A 19657-nucleotide genomic window follows, 5' to 3' on the forward strand; every position below is an offset into this window, starting at 1 on the left:
ATGTTTGTAATAGTTCTTCTTAACTGAATATGCAAAAACAACATCCAAGGTGCTGGTTCAATGACTAATTTTCATTCATCCAGTGCCTTGGCTGTCATTTTTGCATATTCACCATGGATCCTTCCCTGATGTGCATTACTTATAGCTGCAGCTCTTCTATTATACATCCACTTGATTTCTTGAGCGTTTTGAGATTCTGCGTTAGGGCAGGGGTGCTCAACCTGTGGCCCTCAAAGCCCTCTGATGTGGCCCTCAATCTAAAACCAGTGAAGCAGCACCGGTTCCTGTCCCAGGTGGAGTGATACCATGTGCCAGCAGAGTGATGCCAACAGAAGCTGGAAGAGAAAAAAAAAGGTCAGTGTATTAAGCAACACTGCACTTTTGCAATGGGCATATTCGCATCTATAAAATGGTTAACTATTATGCTGCTTTCACACTGATCCACGGGTGCAGTGCAAAGCACTTGAGGATTAGCTGCACTGAGCCATAGACTCCTATTATATCCTGTAGGTTTGTTGCCCTTTCTGAAAGCGCATCAAAACTCCTAAATGCAGGAGTTTTTGGTGCGCTTTCAGAAAGTATACCTCACCCACAAGGTTTAATAGAAGTCTATGGCAAATCACAGTTAGCCTGCAGGGGCATCAGTATGAAAACAGCCTTATAGGGGCTCAGAACAGTAAGGGCTCACTTACATTTTGGGGGCTTTAAAACCCCTTAGTTGACATGTTTCTCCCTGCCCCTCCCCCAACCACTGGTGTAGCGGCAGGGGTCGCAATGATGACCCCGTCCCATGCTCCACTGGGCCCTTGCAGCCTCCTTTTCACATTCTGTTTTACACTTGTTTAGGAGGGGCAGAAGGGGCAGCATATACAGGAACCAATCCTCTCCATTTTTCTCCTGCAACCACTGAAAGCCGTCTTCTTCTTCTGAACCATTTAGTTTCATTCTGGCCAGTGACTGGTTACCAGATCACCGAAGTGGGCCTCACTTTTCAAAATGTTGAGTGCCCCTGATTTAGGGCATTGGTTTTCCTCATAACTGAGGTCTTCCAGTTCCATTATAGCTTTGTTGCCTTGCTCTGGACTCTCTCCAGTTCCAGCACATCTTTCCTGAGGACTAGTGACAAGAACTGGACAGCATAGCTAAGATGTGGCCGAACAGTGGTAGAATTATTGTTTTATCTCTTGACTAGTTACCCTTTGTAATGAATGCTAATAGTCTGCTAGCTTTGCCCAGATCCTCTTCCATTCTTGATTCCCCCAGAGGTTCTCTTCCTAGCGAGTAACTTGCATTCATATTTTTAGCTCCCAAGTGCTTTACTTTACATTTTTCAGTATTAAATCTAATTTCCCATGTAGTTGCCCACCCCTTTATTTTATCGAGGTCTTCTTGTAAAGTTTCTATATTTAGCTTTGAAGTTAGTACCCTACTGAGCTTTGCCTCATCAACAAACACTGTTTATACCAACATTATTATTATTATACAGGATTTATATAGCGCCAACAGTTTGCTCAGCGCATTACAATATAATGGGAGACAATTCAGCAACAATACAGTTCAATACAAGAGGGATAGGAGGGCCCTGCTCCTTGGAGCTAACATCTTTATAATTTATGAACAAATTAATCAGAATTGGTCACAGGACATAGCCTTGGGGCACTCCACTTACAACTCCAGACCATTCAGAACATAAACTATTTATCATCACACTTTGGATGCACTTCTGTAACCAGTTTTCAATCCAGGTACATACACTGTTGTGAATGCCAACAGACCTCAATTTGTAAATTAAGCATTTATGGGGAACTATATGAAATGCTTTGGGGACATCCAGATACAACATGTCCATAGGCCTTCCTCTATCCGGATTACAGCTTAATTCCTCATAGAATGTTAAAAGGTCGGTCTGGCAATAACAATCTTTCATGAATCTATGCTGGTTACTATAATGATATTATTTTCATCAGCAATTTCTAGGATATGGTCCCTTATCATCCCATCCAACAGTTCACATACTATTGATGTTAGTCTGTAGTTTCCGGGTATATATCTTGACCCTTTCTAAAAAAGGGGACCACATTAGCTTTTGACAATTAGCAGGTACCTTTCCAGTCAAAAAGCTGTCTTTGAAGATTAGGAATAGTGGTCTGGCTATACCATGGCTAAATTCTTTGGGTGTAAACCATCTGGTCCTGGTGATTTATTCACATTACATTTTTCAAGTCTTTTTTTGAAAAATGGCTACTATTAGCCACAAGGGAACTTTCCGTGTTCAATTACTAATACTGTCTTGTTTATTATACCCCTCCTTTTCCGTTGTGAAAACTGAGGAGAAGAATGTATTTAATACAGTTGCCTTCTGCTTGTCACTTGTAACCAACATCCCATGATTATAGTTTATGGGGCCAATATTCTCTGACCTCAACGTTTTACTATTAATGTTTTAAAAACTTTTTTTGGGTGTTTTTTTTTTTTACTATCCTCCACTATGTGTTTCTGGTTGTCTATTTTAAATGCCCTGATCATACTCTTTCATTTCTTTTTGCATTCTTTGTAGTGTTGGAATTCCATGGGTGACCCCTCGGGCTAATTTTTTTTTTAAAGGATAGTTCTTTCTCGTTAACATGTCTTGAATTTAGCCACCCAGGTTTAACATTAGTTCTTTTATATTTTTTCTCTTTGGGATGCACTGGCTAATGCCATTATGAAATGTAACTCCAGCCAAAAATGTTCACTTCTAGTTTTGGCCAGATCGGGAAAGGGTTAGAAGCCCCATGTTCCTATCGAGAAAGATCAAACCACTCTTTTTGTTTTGGGGAATTTTGTAACTAGATATATATGAGAAATCCAAGGTTCTACAGTTGTCACTCCAACGAGAAGTGAATGAATCTAATCCAATGGGGACACCTGTTTTCCATGAGACCTGTCAGATATGAGAGTACTACTAATTTTGGAGAGATTTTCATTTACCTTCTAATGTATCTCAGGGAGGATGGGGGGGGGGGGGGGGCTTCCCATATCACAAACTAAAAAAATAAGAATTTAATTGTAGTTGTATGATAGAGTTCTTGGAAATCCTCTTAATTGCATTGGTCATTGTGATCCACAATGCTTTACCATTTAGTTGACTAGAAAAGGCATGCAATTAATGTTTCCTACACTGTAAGGGGTTCTTGCATGCAGACTCTTCTCACTTCTCTTAGAACCTGTTATTGCAATCTGTGCTTTTTTTTTTAAAAGTTTTATTAATTTATTATTATAAAGAGACAGACCAAAGGCAGTCAAACTCAACACATCAATATATCACAGCATCACAAAAGATTTCAACTGGTGTCATACAATGAACAATCAGGCCAATCCTTGTGGTAATGTCAGCTTGAGATGCCAATTGACACCTCTGTACTGTTGGAAAACAATCTGTGCTATTTTAATAAAATTTTGTTTTCCTCTCTTTTCTTTCAGATTTTAGCTTGGCATTGAATTGTACCTGTTATCCTGCCCTGAAAACAGTTGAGGATGGATCCAGATACTGATGACTTGCCTTTGATGGCTAATACAAGTCACATACTTGTGAAACATTTTGCTCTGGACATAGATGTCAATTTTGACAGCCAGACTTTATCAGGTAGTGTTGTGTTATTCCTTCAACCTACTATGGCTGGTGAAGGCTTTACAAGCAAAGCTTACTCTTCTCAGGTGGCTGAAGCCCATGGAGCCCAAGGACCTGAATCTTCTGTGCCACATTTAAATATATGCTCCTCACATAGTAGCATGAAAGACACCACTTTGTGTGCTATAGGTGAAAGCGATACTTTTCATAAGTGTGAGCACCATGGTAACAGGAAACAGACTTCTGGGATTACTAGTTCAGGGAACTGCTGTGACAGAAGGAATAATGGGAGTGGGGATTTTGTTTTAGTGCTGGACTGCTGTGATTTAAGTGTGTTAAAGGTCGAAGAAGTATATTTAACTGCTGTGCCAGTTACTGCAAAATGCATGTACTCTACCCAGTCAAATCATGGATTGGAGCAACAGTTCCCTGAAAGCCCTCTAATGCCACCTGAACTTGCAGCTTCTCCTGCAGGTCACTGGAAGGATCAACTATCTTCTTACATACAACGTAGCCAGGCACCAGGGTGTGGGGAGCTCATCTTTGTTTCTGATTCGTGGAGTCTTCAGATCAGAAAAGCTGGAGTAAAGATGCCATGTGCTTTCCCATCAGTTTTAAGAATATGGTATAAAACAACAACAAATGGGAGGTCTGTAAAGTGGACTAAGGACCAAAGTGGAAGGTCAGTATTTACAAGAAAAAATATGATCAGCTACTGTCAAGTCACACAGACTTGAGCATGAGACATCTAATACGAGTGGATTCAACTGCCATTAAGACATAGTAAATATGTTCGGCATCCCTTTTATGCCTTGCTTCAAATCTGGATCACAGCAAAGAAGGTCAGCTTTATAGCACATTGAGTTCTAACAGGATTACATCCCTTAAGCTTGGATCAAAGGCTCTGGTTTGCCGTCCCTCTCTATTCAGACGTAACCGTTTAAAAGATAGGGACTGCAGGAACTCTAGCTCATAATACAGCTGTCTGTATACACTTTTAGAGTGGCAGGTTATTAGCTGTCTGAAATTCTTAGCTTATGATATGAACATTAAGGCAGGTGTGGTGAGCAGAGGTATGTACCTGCATTTTTTTTAAACAACTTTATGACTTTTGGACCTGAGATTGTTTTGATAAAAAATAAATGTCTGACACTTTCTTGCTTCTGGCTTCAGACGGGTTTTTTCAAGGTCTAAGAACTGTTGCGCAGCTTGTTGTAAAATGCATTGTTGACTACACTCAGATACTGTGCCATCTGTTCCTTCATTTCATTTACTGAATTACTAGAATTCCTAGGGAGTGTCACATATACATATATCTACCTTTTTGCCTCTAGTGTTACAAAATACATTGTCAGTATGTAGATGTTGCTTATAGAAAAGGCATACCAAAACTTGACTTGTATAAGAAGATGTATACAGTGGATATAAAAAGTCTACACGCCCCTATTAAAATGTCAGGTAAAAAAAAGAGATAAAGATAAAAAATTTCAGAACTTTTTCCACCTTTAATGTAAGCAATAATAATAATAATAATAATGTAAGTAATGTAATGTAATTTAAATGTACAACTTAGTTGAACAACAAATATTTTAGGTGGAGGGAAGTAAAAATAAAAAAACTAAAATATGGTTGCATAAGTGTGCACACTCTTAAACTAATACTTAGTTGAAGTACCTTTTGATTTTATTACAGCACTCACTCTTTTTGGGTAAGAGTCTATCAGCATGGCACATCTTGACTTGGCAATATTTGTCCACTCTTTCTTGCAAAAACACTCCAAATCTGTCAGATTGCGAGGGCATCTCTTGTGCACAACCCTCTTCTGATCACCCCACAGATTTTCGATCAGATTCGAGTCTGGGCTCTGGCTGGGCCATTCCAAAACTTTAATCTTCTTCTGGTGAAGCCATTCCTTTGTTGATTTGGATGTATGCTTTGGGTCGCTATCATGCTGAAAGATGAAGTTCCTCTTCATGTTCAGCTTTCTAGCAGAAGCCTGAAGGTTTTGTGCAAATATTGACTGGTATGTGGAACTGTTCATAATTCCTTCTACCTTGACTAAGGTCCTAGTTCCAGCTGAAGAAAAACAGCCCCAAAGCATGATGCTGCCACCACCATGCTTCACTGTGGGTATGGTGTTCTTTTGGTGCTGTGCAGTGTTGTTTTTGCGCCAAACATATCTTTTGGAATTATGGCCAAAAAGTTCAACCTTGGTTTAATCAGACCATAACACATTTTCCCACATGCTTTTGGGAGACTTCAAATGTGTTTTTGCAAAATTTAGCCGGGCTTGGATGTTTTTCTTCGTAAGAAAAGGCTTCCGTCTTTGCCACTCTACCCCATAGCCCAGACATGAAGAATACGGGAGATTGTTGTCACATGTAGCACACAACCAGTACTTGCCGGATATTCCTGCAGCTCCTTTAATGTTGCTGTAGGCCTCTTGGCAGCCTCCCAAACCAGTTTTCTTCTCGTCTTTTCATCAATTTTGGAGGGACATCCAGTTCTTGGTAATGTCACTGTTGTGCCATATTTTCTCCACGTGATGATGACTGTGTTCACTGTGTTCTATGGTTTTTCTAATGCCCTGGAAATTCTTTTGTACCCTTCTGCTGAATGATACCTTTTAACAATGAGATCCCTCTGATGCTTTGGAAGCTCTCTGCGGACCATGGCTTTTGCTGTAGGATGCGACTAATAAAATGGCAGGAAAGACCTACTAGAACAGCTGAACTTTATTTGGGGTTAATCAGAGGCACTTTAAATGATGACAGGTGTGTACTGACTCCTATTTAACTTGATTCTGAATGTGATTGCTTAATTAATTCTGAACACAGCTACATCCCCAGTTATAAGAGGGTGTGCACACATATGCAACCCAAAGATTTCAGTTTGTTTTTAAATTGAGTTGTACAGTTTATAGGTCACATTAAAAGTGAAAAAGTTCTGAAATAATTTATCTTTGTCTCATTTATTTACATCACAGAAACCTGAAATTTTAACAATTTCTCATGACCGTTTACCAATTTTGGACAGGACAGTTAACTGGAACTGGCTATAACTTAGACAAGACCATGACAGAAAAGTAAAAAGAATTATGTAACATTTTAGGCTAGGACCAGAGAGGCAATTTTAAGGATGGTAATCACGCTCAAACAGTACCAATTGACCATCATTTGCAACAAAGTAATTTGTTCCAAATGCACAGCTATTGGTTGCGATTTTAGTAGCGCATTATTCCTACAAAAATCACCATGTGCTCCTAGCCTTAGGCTTTTTAGTTCAGGCATTACTAGTTTGAAAGTATTTTTTATGCACTTTCTCATCCTATACATTAGGATAAGTTCAGATCCATATCAAGTATTAGTTTTTCAGATCAAATATGCTAAAGGGAAAAAAATACATTTGCTATATTGTGCATATGCTACTCCTGTTCATGAACAACCCGCACAGCCCCAGATATTACAGTAGTTGAAAACATTTTCAAACAGAATGAGCCATCAAGAAAGGTAAAGCAGATTCCCCCCCCCCCCCCAATATTTTTTTTTAAACTCCTGCTCACCTAGTAGCATATTCTTCACATTTTAATTACACACCCACCTCTTTTCTTCTGACAGTGCTTGGTTCCGTGCCGCCATGCTTTGTGTGATATCCTTGAGAGGCTGCTGGCCCTTCTGGGTTCAGCCAGCAGGCCTCCTGATGACTTGCTGCTAGGCTCGCCCCCCTCCTCCTTTGTGAATGAACGACTGTGCCTCCTGGAATATGTGATGTGCACATCCCAGTAGGCATCACAAGCACGGTGCACCCCATTCACCTAGGTCACTGACATACCTGGGGAGGGCAGCCCAAATTGTTTTCTTTAAAATAATGTAAGAAAAAAAAAAAGAGTGTTATCTGTGTAGAGGACCAGAGGAGGGGTGGAGAAGAAAGATGATGGTTTTGAGGGTGCAGATCCACTTCAAAAAGAATAGTATGTGCATAGTTTATTAGTTCATGAAGTGTGTAGTCCTACTTGATAAATAGATCTGAGCTGCTAAGAATATTAATTTTTAATATACACAACCATTGAAAGAATGACATTGACCGTACATATGTATTCAGTCGGAGTTGTCAATGCTCAAAAAAAAAAATTTCTAACATGTACAGAGAAGATTAAAAAAATGTATATTCATGTTTTAAAACAATATACAAAATCTATGTAAACTTTAATTCTGGTCTCTTGGTGGTTGTTGGTGATGCAAGAGAAATGTGAACAATATAAAGTATTTCTTCCTTAAATCATTTTAAAATTGACCAGCAGGTGGCATTGTGAAACACAAGAACACCATGATTATCTAGTTAAGTTTTCTTCTCATGCATTATTTACCTTCTTACCGTAAACTTACAGTGGAACAGAAGTGTACCAGATAGCGGGCCCCTTTGGGAGTCTGCATGTCAGGCCATCTTTCTTATTAAGTCCCCTAAAGATACGATACAAATATAGAGCAAATCTTTCTGGACGGGAGCCTGACTCACCCATTGCCTCCTATACCTCAATACCGTATTGCCTAATGAGCCTGCCTATTACAACAAGGAGCCAATAGAAAGACTTGGGAGATGGGGTTAGGGTTGTACTCTCAACCAGCATTTACTCTGTACTGTGACAGTAAAAACCGTGTGAGCCTTCAGGCCAGATGTTCACTGTTCAGGCAGTAGTGGCCACTTCCCAAGGGAGAGTGACAACCTCCTGGAAAAGGCTGCTAACTCAGTTTAAACACTAGGCTTTTGTTGCCTTCCCCTTGCCTGGATTGTCTTTTTTTATTTTAATAAATTGGCGCTAAAATATGTTTTACTATTAAAAGATGTCACATTACTTTTGGAGTTTGCAATTTGCCTGTATAGCAAAATCTTCATCTGTACATATACAGCATTTGTAAGATTGGTAAATGTTATTCATTGTATACAAAGTGAAAACACTGGAGGATAGACAGGATATAGTGATTTGATGTCCTCTAGAGCCAAATATGTATGTGTATTTGATGTATATTCTGATTTCTGTTGTCTATTTTTTTTTTCTTTGTAACTAGGCCCTGTGTTTACACATTTGGATCTCCCATCAACAATAGGGCTCTTTTTCCATGTCAAGAGCCACCAGTAGCAATGTCAACATGGCATGCAACTGTCCGAGCTGACAGCAATTTTATTGTGCTACTGAGCGGTGAAAACTTTGCCGCTCCGACCAACTGTGGTCAAGGTAAGCAGCCTTTGCTTTAACCAAACCATATGCTTGTATGTCTTTCTGTGAAATGGTTTCACCTACTATCCTAGAATAGGGCATAAACCAATTTTTTTTCTTGTGATAGGAATAATGACTCATAAATACCCTCTGTTTCCTGGGAGTATAGAGTGGTACCCCCCTTTTTTGTTCATTTTTTCATATAAGCTTTTTTTTTTAATTAAAATTCTTTATTTAGCAAGAAGGCAGGTTCTATGACATCACGACAACAAGAGGCAGTAAAATATACACCATCGTACATAATATAAACTCAAGCAGAAAGTGAATAAAGCAGCAGTATAGAAGGTGACAGCAGAGTCTTATTCTGTGTAGGCCTAGCAGGCTGTCAATGAAATAGCAACCCGGGGAGGGCCAAGAATGGCTACAGTTCTATATACCAGAGAGGGCATGCCCTAGGCAGTGTAGATGGTGCAAATCTTGACAAATAAAGGAACTGCCCAGTTTTTTAATGAGAGGAGAGGGGACTAGGGGGGTTGAAAGGAGAACGTAGGTGGGGGGTTGAGCTGGGGAGCGAAAGAAAGCAAAAAAAGCAAAAAAAAAAGGGGGGTGGGGGTAGGGGGAGATGTACTGTAAATGTACACATATGCATATACTATATTATATAACATAAAATATACAAGGAGGTGGATGTGCTGGGCTGTCCAAGTGAGATGTCCAAGTGAGAAGTACCAGACAACGCTCCCGTTTTCAGAGTAGACAAACATGTTCCACAACATCCAGGTGTTAGTATGCCTCTCCTGTTTGTGATGTGTGGTAAGTACCAAATCTTCCATCTAATTTAGCTCTTCAACCCTGTGAAGCCAAAGGCCTATGATTGGTGGTTGCAGGCATTTCCAAGTAAGAGGGATGAATGTTTTGGCAGCGTTGAGGAGGTGATGATCTTTTGTACGATTTATCAGGAATGTTTGAGACAAGAAGTAGAAAAAAGGCTGAGCCCTCTGGGATTGTGAATTTCTGGACAATCCTCCAAACCTCTTTCCAGTAAGGGTTGAGCTTGGTGCAGGACCATAATATATATATCAGCTTTTTTTTTTACCTAATAGAGCCACCATTTACAATTTTGAGGTGCTTTATCTCATGTGTGTTAATGATAGTTATGTTGTGCATTAACGTGTTTATGCCTAGGCAGCCTATTGAAATGACTTAGTTGCTGACACACCCTAACATGCTGAAAGTTGGACGTGACCTATTTTTTTGTTTAATGGTAGTGAGTTGTGGCATTCTATTGCATTGTCATTTTGCATTGAGATACAAACCAGAATGAACCAAACTGCAATGCACTAATGCATGTAATATGCATATTACCAGGATGCACACATCTAAATATACCCTAATAGGATGTAAATGTTATAATTAGTTTATAGTTAGGTTCTGTCTGTTGTTCGCTACTTATGATACCAAATGTAATTTTTTTATTTTCTGGAAGACAAAGCTTTCTTTTGGCAATAATGACTTATTTTTTTTTTACATACTGTCACCAGTCAGTGTCCCTGATCATCGCCGCACCAGTTAGATAATAACGCCCTACTGGACTGGTGACAATATGGGAAAAAAAAATGTTTATTTATTTTTTTTATTAATTTTCCAAAAATATTTACCAAAAAATTACAACTTCAAAAAATTCACCATGCCTTTTACTAAATACATTGGACTGTTTTCCAAAAATGGGTCATTTTAGGGGTATTTGTACTATCCTGGCATTTTCGGCCTCAAGAAATGAGATTGGCTGTCAGTACATCAGGATTGATGGACTGTCAGATATACAGATATATAAACCATGGTTTGTGGAATAATATACACTAATTTGTGGTATTTTCACCAAGAAATGTAGCTGAATACATTTTGACCTAAATTTATGAAGAAAGGTTATTTATTACAGAAAAAAAGAAAAATATGTTTTTTTTCAAAGGTTTCGGGGATTTCTTTTTGTTTAGCAAAAAAATTAAAAAACTCAGTGGTGATTAAATACCATCAAAATAATGCTCTATTTGTGTGAAAAAAATGATACATTTTTATGGGTACAGTGTTGCATGACCGCGCAATTGTTATTTAAAGTGTGTCAACACTGAAAGCTGAAAATTGGCCTGGGCAGGAAAGGGGTAAAAGTATTTAAAACCAGTGGTTAAAAAAACAACTGTACATGGAAAGTGCAAAGCTGTTTTACTATTCATATAATTTATAATCGCACTGAAAAAATTTAAATTTCTGGTACAAAGAATGGTGGTTATTTAGAAATAAGAACCCCTCGTGTATTGTATTGTTACTGTATTGTCTCATGTACTGTCCCCCCACTTTATTGTACAGCGCTGAGGAAACCTATTGGCGCTATATAAACACTATATAATAATAATAATAAGATAAAGGTGATGTTCTTTTCCCTGTTTGGTCTATTTATTTGTGATACAAAAAAAATCAAACTGTAAAAAGAAATTACAATTCAAACTGGAAAAAATTTGAATTCTGCTCTTGTATATTTATACCCCTTATGGACTTGAGCAATTTTTACATTTCCATTATGAACCTGTCTTTTCAGTGAGAACGTTGTCAATAAGTAGTGCATTGGGGTTGATTTACTACAGAGTGCAAAATCTGGTGCAGCTGTGCATTGTAGCCAATGAGCTTCTGACTTCAGCTTGTTCAATTAGGCATTGACAAAATAAAAATGGAAGCTGATTGGTTTCAATGCAGAACTGCAGCAGATTGTGCACTCTCTAGCTTTAGTAAATCAACCCCATTGGTTATTTTTTGGGAGGTACACTAGGCTTTCAATTGTCTTGCAAAAATCATCTATAGACAAAAAGGCATAAAAAATCCAGTTTCAACCTGTGGTAAAAAAAAACAATGTTTCACCTGCTTAAAATTACACTGGTACAAAGCATTGCAAAGTTATTTGCAAATGAAAAAGGTGCTTTGTTTTCAATTTAGCATATTTTCAATTTATGTGACCGTAAAAAAAACTGTCGAAAAAGTTAAATAAAAAAAGGTTTAAATGGTAGTAAAACAATAGAAATTAACAAAAAAAGTAAAACAATAGCTAATGGGAAAAGGAAAGAATGGGGTTAATCAAGGCTGATTAGACTTAACTGATGGTTAAAACAATATTAACCACTTGCCAACCAGCAACAATACTGGTACGTCACTGGATTGGAAGGCTGATATCTCTGTTATCGCTGCAGTAATGATCAAGATAATATACATATATATATACAGTTGTGTCCAAAATTATTCAACCCCCAATGCTGTAAAGGGGTTTAGGGACTATAGTGTACATTTGGAATTGTATTCAGAATCAAATCCTACAAGGACGTTGTAACTACCCAAATGCAACTAAAATGACATCAATTGTTTATGTAATACAGTAGTAAATGGTTCTTATGTGGTTTCTTCATTGCCACAATTATTCAACCCCTTAAAGACTACCACTCTGAAGAACAGAGGTTCATACAGGTGCTTTCCATCAGGTATTGAAAACACCTGTGGATGTCACCGAGCAGCAATCAAGCATAATAAGCACCAATTAGGCAGCTTTAAAATGACTGTGATACTCAGCTCCTTCTAGACATTTACTGGTGTGGTTACAAACATGGTGAAGGCAAGAGAATGGTCCAGGAAGACAAGAGAAGAGGTGATTTCTCTTCACAGGAAGGGCAATGGCTATAAGAAGATTGCAAAGATGTTAAACATACCAAGAGACACCTTAGGAAGCATCATTCGCAAATTCAAGGCAAAGGGCACTGTTGAAACGCTACCTGGTCGTGGCAGAAAGAAGATGCTGACTTCGACTGCTGTGCGCTACCTGAAGCGTAGAGTGGAGAGAAGTCCCCGTGTGACTGCTGAGGAACTGAGAAAAGATTTGTCAGATGTGGGTACAGAAGTTTCAGCCCAGACAATAAGACGCACACTGCGTAATGAAGGCCTCCGTGCCAGAACTCCCAGGCGTACCCCCTTGCTGTCTCCAAAGAATAAGAAGAGTCGACTGCAGTATGCCAAAAGCCATGTGGACAAACCACAAAAGTTGTGGGATAGTGTTCTGTGGACTGATGAAACAAAATTAGAACTGTTTGGGCCCATGGATCAACGCTATGTTTGGAGGAGGAAGAACAAGGCCTATGATGAAAAGAACACCTTGCCTACTGTGAAGCATGGTGGAGGGTCAATCATGCTTTGGGGCTGTTTTGCTTCTGCAGGTACAGGGAAGCTTCAGCGTGTGCAAGGTACCATGAATTCTCTTCAGTACCAGGAGATATTGGATGGAAACGTGATGCAGTCCGTCACACACCTGAGGCTTGGGAGACGTTGGACCTTTCAACAGGACAATGATCCCAAGCATACCTCCAAGTCCACTAGAGCATGGTTGCAGAGGAAAGGCTGGAACATTTTGGAGTGGCCATCGCAGTCACCAGACTTAAATCCGATTGAGAACCTCTGGTGGGACTTAAAGAAAGCAGTTGCAGTGCGCAAGCCTAAGAATGTGACTGAACTGGAGGCCTTTGCCCATGAAGAATGGGCGAAGATACCCGTAGATCGCTGCAAGACACTTGTGTCAAGCTATGCTTCACGTTTAAAAGCTGTTATAACTGTAAAAGGATGCTGTACTAAGTACTAAGATTGAATGTCACTTGGGGGTTGAATAAAACTGATAATGCTGTGAGCACAGAAAAGACATTTGTGGTTATTTCATTATAACTGTTATGTTATATTTGTCTGACCTACAAGTGCCTCTTTAATGTAAATGTAAGCAAGATGACTGAATGATCAAAAGCAATGTCAAACTGGCCAAAACACTCAATTTCAGTGGGGGTTGAATAATTTTGGACACAACTGTATATATGTTTGAGGGGGTTCCAAGTAATTATCTAATAAAAATGCTGATTTTTACATGTATGACAGAAATGTTAGCATTGGCTTGGGGGTCAAATTGTTAAATCCTCCTTCTTTTTTTTTTATAAGCACTTTCAGCAGCCGATTTAATCACTTCGTGATTATGCAGCTTCTTTATTATTTAACCATTGCCTATGTTTCAGTTTAAGCTGGTGCCATGACCACTGCCCTAAGTTTTCTGTTTCAGGGTGGCTTCTTTCTCTTTGTGCCCTATGGAGCTATTCTGGCACTCAGGGAGTAGAGTTGTGTTTCCTTACACTGTGCATCATTGGAAGTACACAGACCTGTAGCCAAGGATGGCAAGGCACTCCTCTGTTCTTCCCTTCCCCTTCCCCCTATCTTCACCAAGCTAACAGACTGTCTCAAGGCTGCATTGTCCACTGTTAACTCTTAACTGTTAAAATTTGGAAGTTCAGGGACACAGCACTGAGACAGCAGGATCTAGCAGCATTAAAAGTTGTAAATTGCTGGGGTGCTCAATGTGTTAAATTAACAAAGCACTGGAGATTTTTGTACTACTTTTATACAGGTTGAATAGGAATTCATCTTTGATCCAGATTTGAATGAGGTAATAAACACAATGTAACTATACATTGTTGAACTGTATTACTCAATGACACTTACAGACTACTTGGGTCATTTTATGCTGAAATGGCTGTATTTTGACAGCTGCTCCCGCTATGTAATCTATAGCAATTCCTAGTATGGTTTCTTTAATAGACATCATGTGCAGAGCAAAGGAAATCCCTTTGCCTGGCACATAAATATTGTAATTTCCCTCTAACAGTAATATTGTTAGGGTGAATTTGCCATTGATGACTGAAGGAATCACATTTCATGAAAGCCACTGAGGTCGCTCTGACATAGAGATTGAGACCCATTCTGGTGCTATAATCTACAAGGCCTGGCTTTCATTTTGACAGTTCAGCTTTGCAGATTAAAGTGGCAGAAGAGATATGGCAGTGGAGAAGAAACATTATTATTATTATTATACAGGACTTATATAGCGCCAACAGTTTGCTCAGCGCTTTACAATATGGAAACATCATGTATGGTGTATGTGCAGGGTACCTTATAGAAATCTTTTTGAGGAGCTCACCATAGGACAAAGACCCTTAACTGGTTAATGGGTAAGAATTAGGTGCTTTGCACAAGACCAATTGTGACTGGTTGTTTTTTAGTTGACGAATTTTAGGAACGGGTATCTTTATAAACCAAGTCTTCCTTTTTAAAGGTTTGTTACATTCTGCTGTATGTGATTTTCATGAGAGATACCCAAATAATTCAGCCTCAATAGCTTTCGGTTGTTTAATCAGTTCTTGGGTAATTTTCTTTTTTTTACATTTTTTATGGAATTGTTTATAGGGTGTGGTATTGAGTTGTAACATGGTACATCACAGATTATTATTAACACATCAAGCAGAGGTAGATAAGACAAGGTTGTAAACATTACCCACCAGGGAAAGCATGTACCTGTACTGAATAATAATGTATCACATGTTAACTAGACAACCCAATAATGATAATGCTTAAAAGAGTACAGCAATGTATATATATCATCCCCTTAACAAAGTCTGAATAGACGAAACATTGGGGCGCTAGTTGAGAGACCACCAGATGTAATGTCAGTATTGGTGCCTGAAGTAATGCATTGCAAGTGACACAGCAGATATTGGGTGAGACAGAGACCACTGTTTATTGTTCTTTTTGGCACAATACATCATGCTGGCTGAGTTACTTGATTAATGCTGGATTGTTTTAATTTCTTGTCAGTGTGTTTTTAATATAAAGTTATTTTTTTAGTTAAATGGTTTTACACTATTGGAGCTGCTTTTTTCTTTCTTGTTCACCATATGGAGAGTTCCACAAGAGAGGACTGTCAGGACCAGAAGCCATATTAGATGGAAGTCATCTATACACACGTTATATACCAGTCTGTTAAAAGAGAGGTATTGTTGTCTGGTGAGTCCTTGAGAGAGGTGTCTGAACACTGGAGCACTTTCTATTCACGGGGTATAGATTGAACTACTTTGAGAAATTTATTTAAAGCAAAAACTTTAGTTACTTTTTTTTTTTTTTTCAACATGCAGTGGGGCTGTACCCCCATTGCATGGATCGCTTCCCCTCTTTTGCTAGGGGTCAGGACTAAGCTCATACTCACCTGATCCGCCGATCTCACGGAAAACCGCGCTTCCGCACGGTCCAGTGGTGGACAGTTCTGCTGACGTCAGGAACAGTCCAGTTACAAAACCGCAGGACCGCGGAGAGGCAGGAGCTGAAAGGACTGGTCTTGTGTGGGGTGGGTTAGGTGAGTGTATCTTCAGTGTCCTCTCTCCTAGAACAAAACGAACATTTAACCCATGCAGTGCTGGCACAGCCCCACTGCATGGACAAACATTTTTTTACCTGGATTTCTGTTTTAAATGGTTGCAGGATGGACTAATCTTTATTTGAGCACTGAAGCACTTTTTATTCACAGTGGAAAGACTGAACTTTTGAGTTTTTGTAGATCTATGGCAGGATGGACTAATCTTTAGTTATCATACACCTGGCCACTTTGGTTTTCACAGTGGTGCTTATTTGGTTTAATGCACATTTTATTCTTGCAGTGCCTTTTTTTTTTGCTTGATTTTGTTACAATGTATATGTTCCCTCTTCCAAAGTGAGTTGTTATGAGTTAACTGGTTACTAGATTCTAACTAGTGTTTCTCGTAGGTCTTCTGTTGCATATCATTATGGCCTGTATCTTGCCTTTCATAAAAGATTTATAATAAAATGTTTCCACTTTTTTTAAAAATATTTGGTATCTGTATTTTTTTTCAACTCTGTATCTAGTTTCTCGATATAGAATAGGTGTTGGAGGTCTTCTTTCACCACAATTAGTGTGCATGCTGGACAGAGGTCAATATGTCATAAACTGTCTTCTAGTGGCTAATAGACATATAAAAATCCTATGTTTATCTCTAATACCTTGAGCTGAATTATTGGAAGGATTACTGTGTGTAAAAAGCATCAGGGTCAGAGGGGCAAAACTTGTTTTTACATTAGTTTCATGCAAAATGAAGTCAGCCATATTTTTCCTGAATTAAGAACAACATTTCTGATCTGAGTAAAATCGCATAACAGAAGGGAAATCGTGCAGTTATAAGATGAAACTGGCATATGCGATTATTTAGAAGAGATGTGAAGGGATTTTTGACAGGATGTCCAAGTGACAATGATGTTCCAAGTTGAGCACCAACTCTTTGATTAGTCATTTGTACCTTATGGCAGAGGGCAATGATGTTCTATTCATAATTTCTGAATGACTCATTTTGTACTTTTGCAATTATAAGGTAATTTTAGATTTTCCACGGCCCTTTTCCACCTCTAACTGAGCAAAAGTAAAAAAAAAAGAGGAATGTATTTACTTAAAACGAATTAGCTCATTCCAGCTTCAGTTCACATGGACCCCACCCATCCTGTGTACACCTCTTTATTCGTTCACCACAGACGCACATTGTGTACAGTTCTGGGCTAAAATAAATCAATAGAATGGTGTGTTTTTTGGTGTGTTGGAATGCTGAAGTCCAGTCTCACAGCCTGAACAAAGGGGATTTCTTAAGCAACTGAAAAAGTTTGTGGTTTCCAAGGAAATTATCATAACTGGGAAATGCACACTAAAATGACTAACACTGTCTACAATGGATGAATTGCACAAAAATATGTTGTTGACGTCTTTATTTCTAAAATTACGGATACTGACTTCTATAGTCAATTGACTTTATTAAACAGGACATTCATACATGGCTGAGGCATATTGGCCTGAAAATAACTTTTGCATGCTTTGGTGTGCAGCACAGTTGTAATTTTTCTATGATTTAGAGTATGTAGATGGATCTCTTTTGTTATGACACCTGGTCTACTGTAACAGTAGCTGTGTTCATTGGATACCTCTCTGGATGAGATAAACTGTTCTCTATTGAAAGCCGTGGCAGCTGTTTTTTTTTTGTATTTTCATAATAAGTGAATGGCAAAACATTTTTCAGTCAATGTAGGAAAAATAAAAGAATTAATAACATTAACCAGATCAAACGAACATGATGTGTGTTCAGAACTTGGTCATTGGTAGTATAAAGCATGAAATTTAGCAAATTTACCACTTGTGTATCCTGTAAGTCAGTGGACACATTTGTCATAAAATGCCATACATAACTATAGATAAGGGACATGAGTTTATTATTGAAGAACAGATAGAATTGGTCTTTGAATGACATTTAGTTATATTTATATGTTAAACTTATTTTTTTTTTAGTTTTGTTTGTGTTAAACCTTCAGTTTTTACCTCTCTTTGTTGCCCCATTGATGCAATTTTCAATCAATTCCTGTTCTGGTGTTAACATGTTGAATAGGGGAAGACTAAATACCCTGGCAGCTTTTTTGCTGCTAGTTGTTCTCTGTTAGAGATTTTTACTTCCTGTCTGGGTGACAACATGGTTCTGATCAGGGGCGGACTGACCATTTGGAAACTCGGGCACTGCCCGAGGACCCGGGGTCAGTAGGGGGCCCCATGAGATGCCCCTGGTACCTTTTTCATAGGCTTTTTTGAGTTTGGGCAAGGACACAGGGGCCCCATGATCCCCTATTGCTCGGGTGCTCCATGAGTTGTCAGTCCGCCCCTGGTTCTGACCCAAAAGGTGGCAACAATTTAGTGGGATAGCAAACATAGAGACCCGGTTTCTTTGAGTAAGCCTGTAAGGGTGAAAGATGTCAGAGAGGGGCGATCTGCTGGGGGGAATCTGTTGCTTTTATGGCTGTATAAAAATTTACTGAGCCATGTAGCATCATTGGTGTGCAGCTTCTCCTTTTGTGTCAGTGCAGTTGATTCATTGGAATTGAAATGAAAATTACTTTCCTCATATGGATGTACCCGTGTGTCCTTGAGTTTCAGTGGTTATACTGGGGCCGTGGCTGCAGTTGCAGTCATGGCCCTGGCATTTATATTTAAGCTGGTGATGCTGAGCAAAGTCATAAGCAATGTATTGCTAAATAGCCCCTAGATCACTTTTACAGGTGGTGGAAGGGGTCCCCCCTCCTGCAACCTTTCACCACCTTCCCAGGATCTCCCATCCTACCGCAGAGCCCAGGACTGAAGTGAGCAGTTCCACTGGCCTGCCATAGAGATGACCGAGGACCAGAACATTTCTGATCCTCTCTATGGTCTAAGAAACCAGAAGGGACGAGTATTTTGTCACTTCCAGTTTCGGTCGATTGTAAACAGACTGTTACCAGCCTGTGAAAGCATCTGATCAAACTGACCTCGGTTTGATCAGATGCTTTTAAGGGCAGAGGAGAGATCTGGGGTCTAATAGACCCCAGATGTCTCAGTAAAGAGAACCTGTCACTTCCCATGCTATCACAAGGGATGTTGTTCATCCCTTGTGATAGCAATAAAAGTGATTAAAAAAAAGTAGACCGTGTAAAAATAAAAAAACGTAAGTAAAATAAAAAAAAAATGTTAACGTGCCCCAGCCCCCCTATGCAAAGGTGAACACATATGCAGGCTGCGTGCTTATGTAAATGATGTTCGCACCACACATGTGAGGTATCATCGCAAACGCTATAGTAAGAGCAATAATTTTAGCATTGGACCTCCTTTGTATCTCTTAAATGATAACCTGTAAAGGCTATTAAAGCGTCACCCATGAATTTTTTTAAGTACCATAATTTGTCACCATTCCATCAGTTGTGAATTGAATGAGTTTAATATTAAAGTGTGACATGTTGGGTATTTACTCGGCATAACATCATCTTTTATATTTTACCAAACATCAGGTATTATATTGTAGAAACAATCAAACATGCGCTTAGATTAACACACAAAATATATAACTCAAAAAAATGTATATTTT

The 19657-nt window shown here is 38.9% G+C and overlaps 1 protein-coding gene across 1 annotated transcript in view; it reads left to right on the forward strand.

Annotated features, from left to right (window-relative positions):
• Window positions 1–19657, forward strand: part of AOPEP (aminopeptidase O (putative)) — a 597182-nt gene that overhangs the window by 60615 nt on the left and 516910 nt on the right. Inside the window, exons 2-3 of the mRNA XM_089662129.1 lie at window positions 3463–4292; window positions 8677–8843. Of these exons, the coding sequence (XP_089518255.1) occupies window positions 3517–4292; window positions 8677–8843 (943 nt within the window). The 5' untranslated portion in view covers window positions 3463–3516. The remainder of the gene's footprint in view (window positions 1–3462; window positions 4293–8676; window positions 8844–19657) is intronic.

Source organism: Staurois parvus, unplaced genomic scaffold (assembly GCF_062004578.1).
Source record: "Staurois parvus isolate SC_StPar_1 unplaced genomic scaffold, SC_StPar_1.0 ptg001432l, whole genome shotgun sequence".
Classification (NCBI taxonomy): Eukaryota; Metazoa; Chordata; class Amphibia; order Anura; family Ranidae; genus Staurois; species Staurois parvus.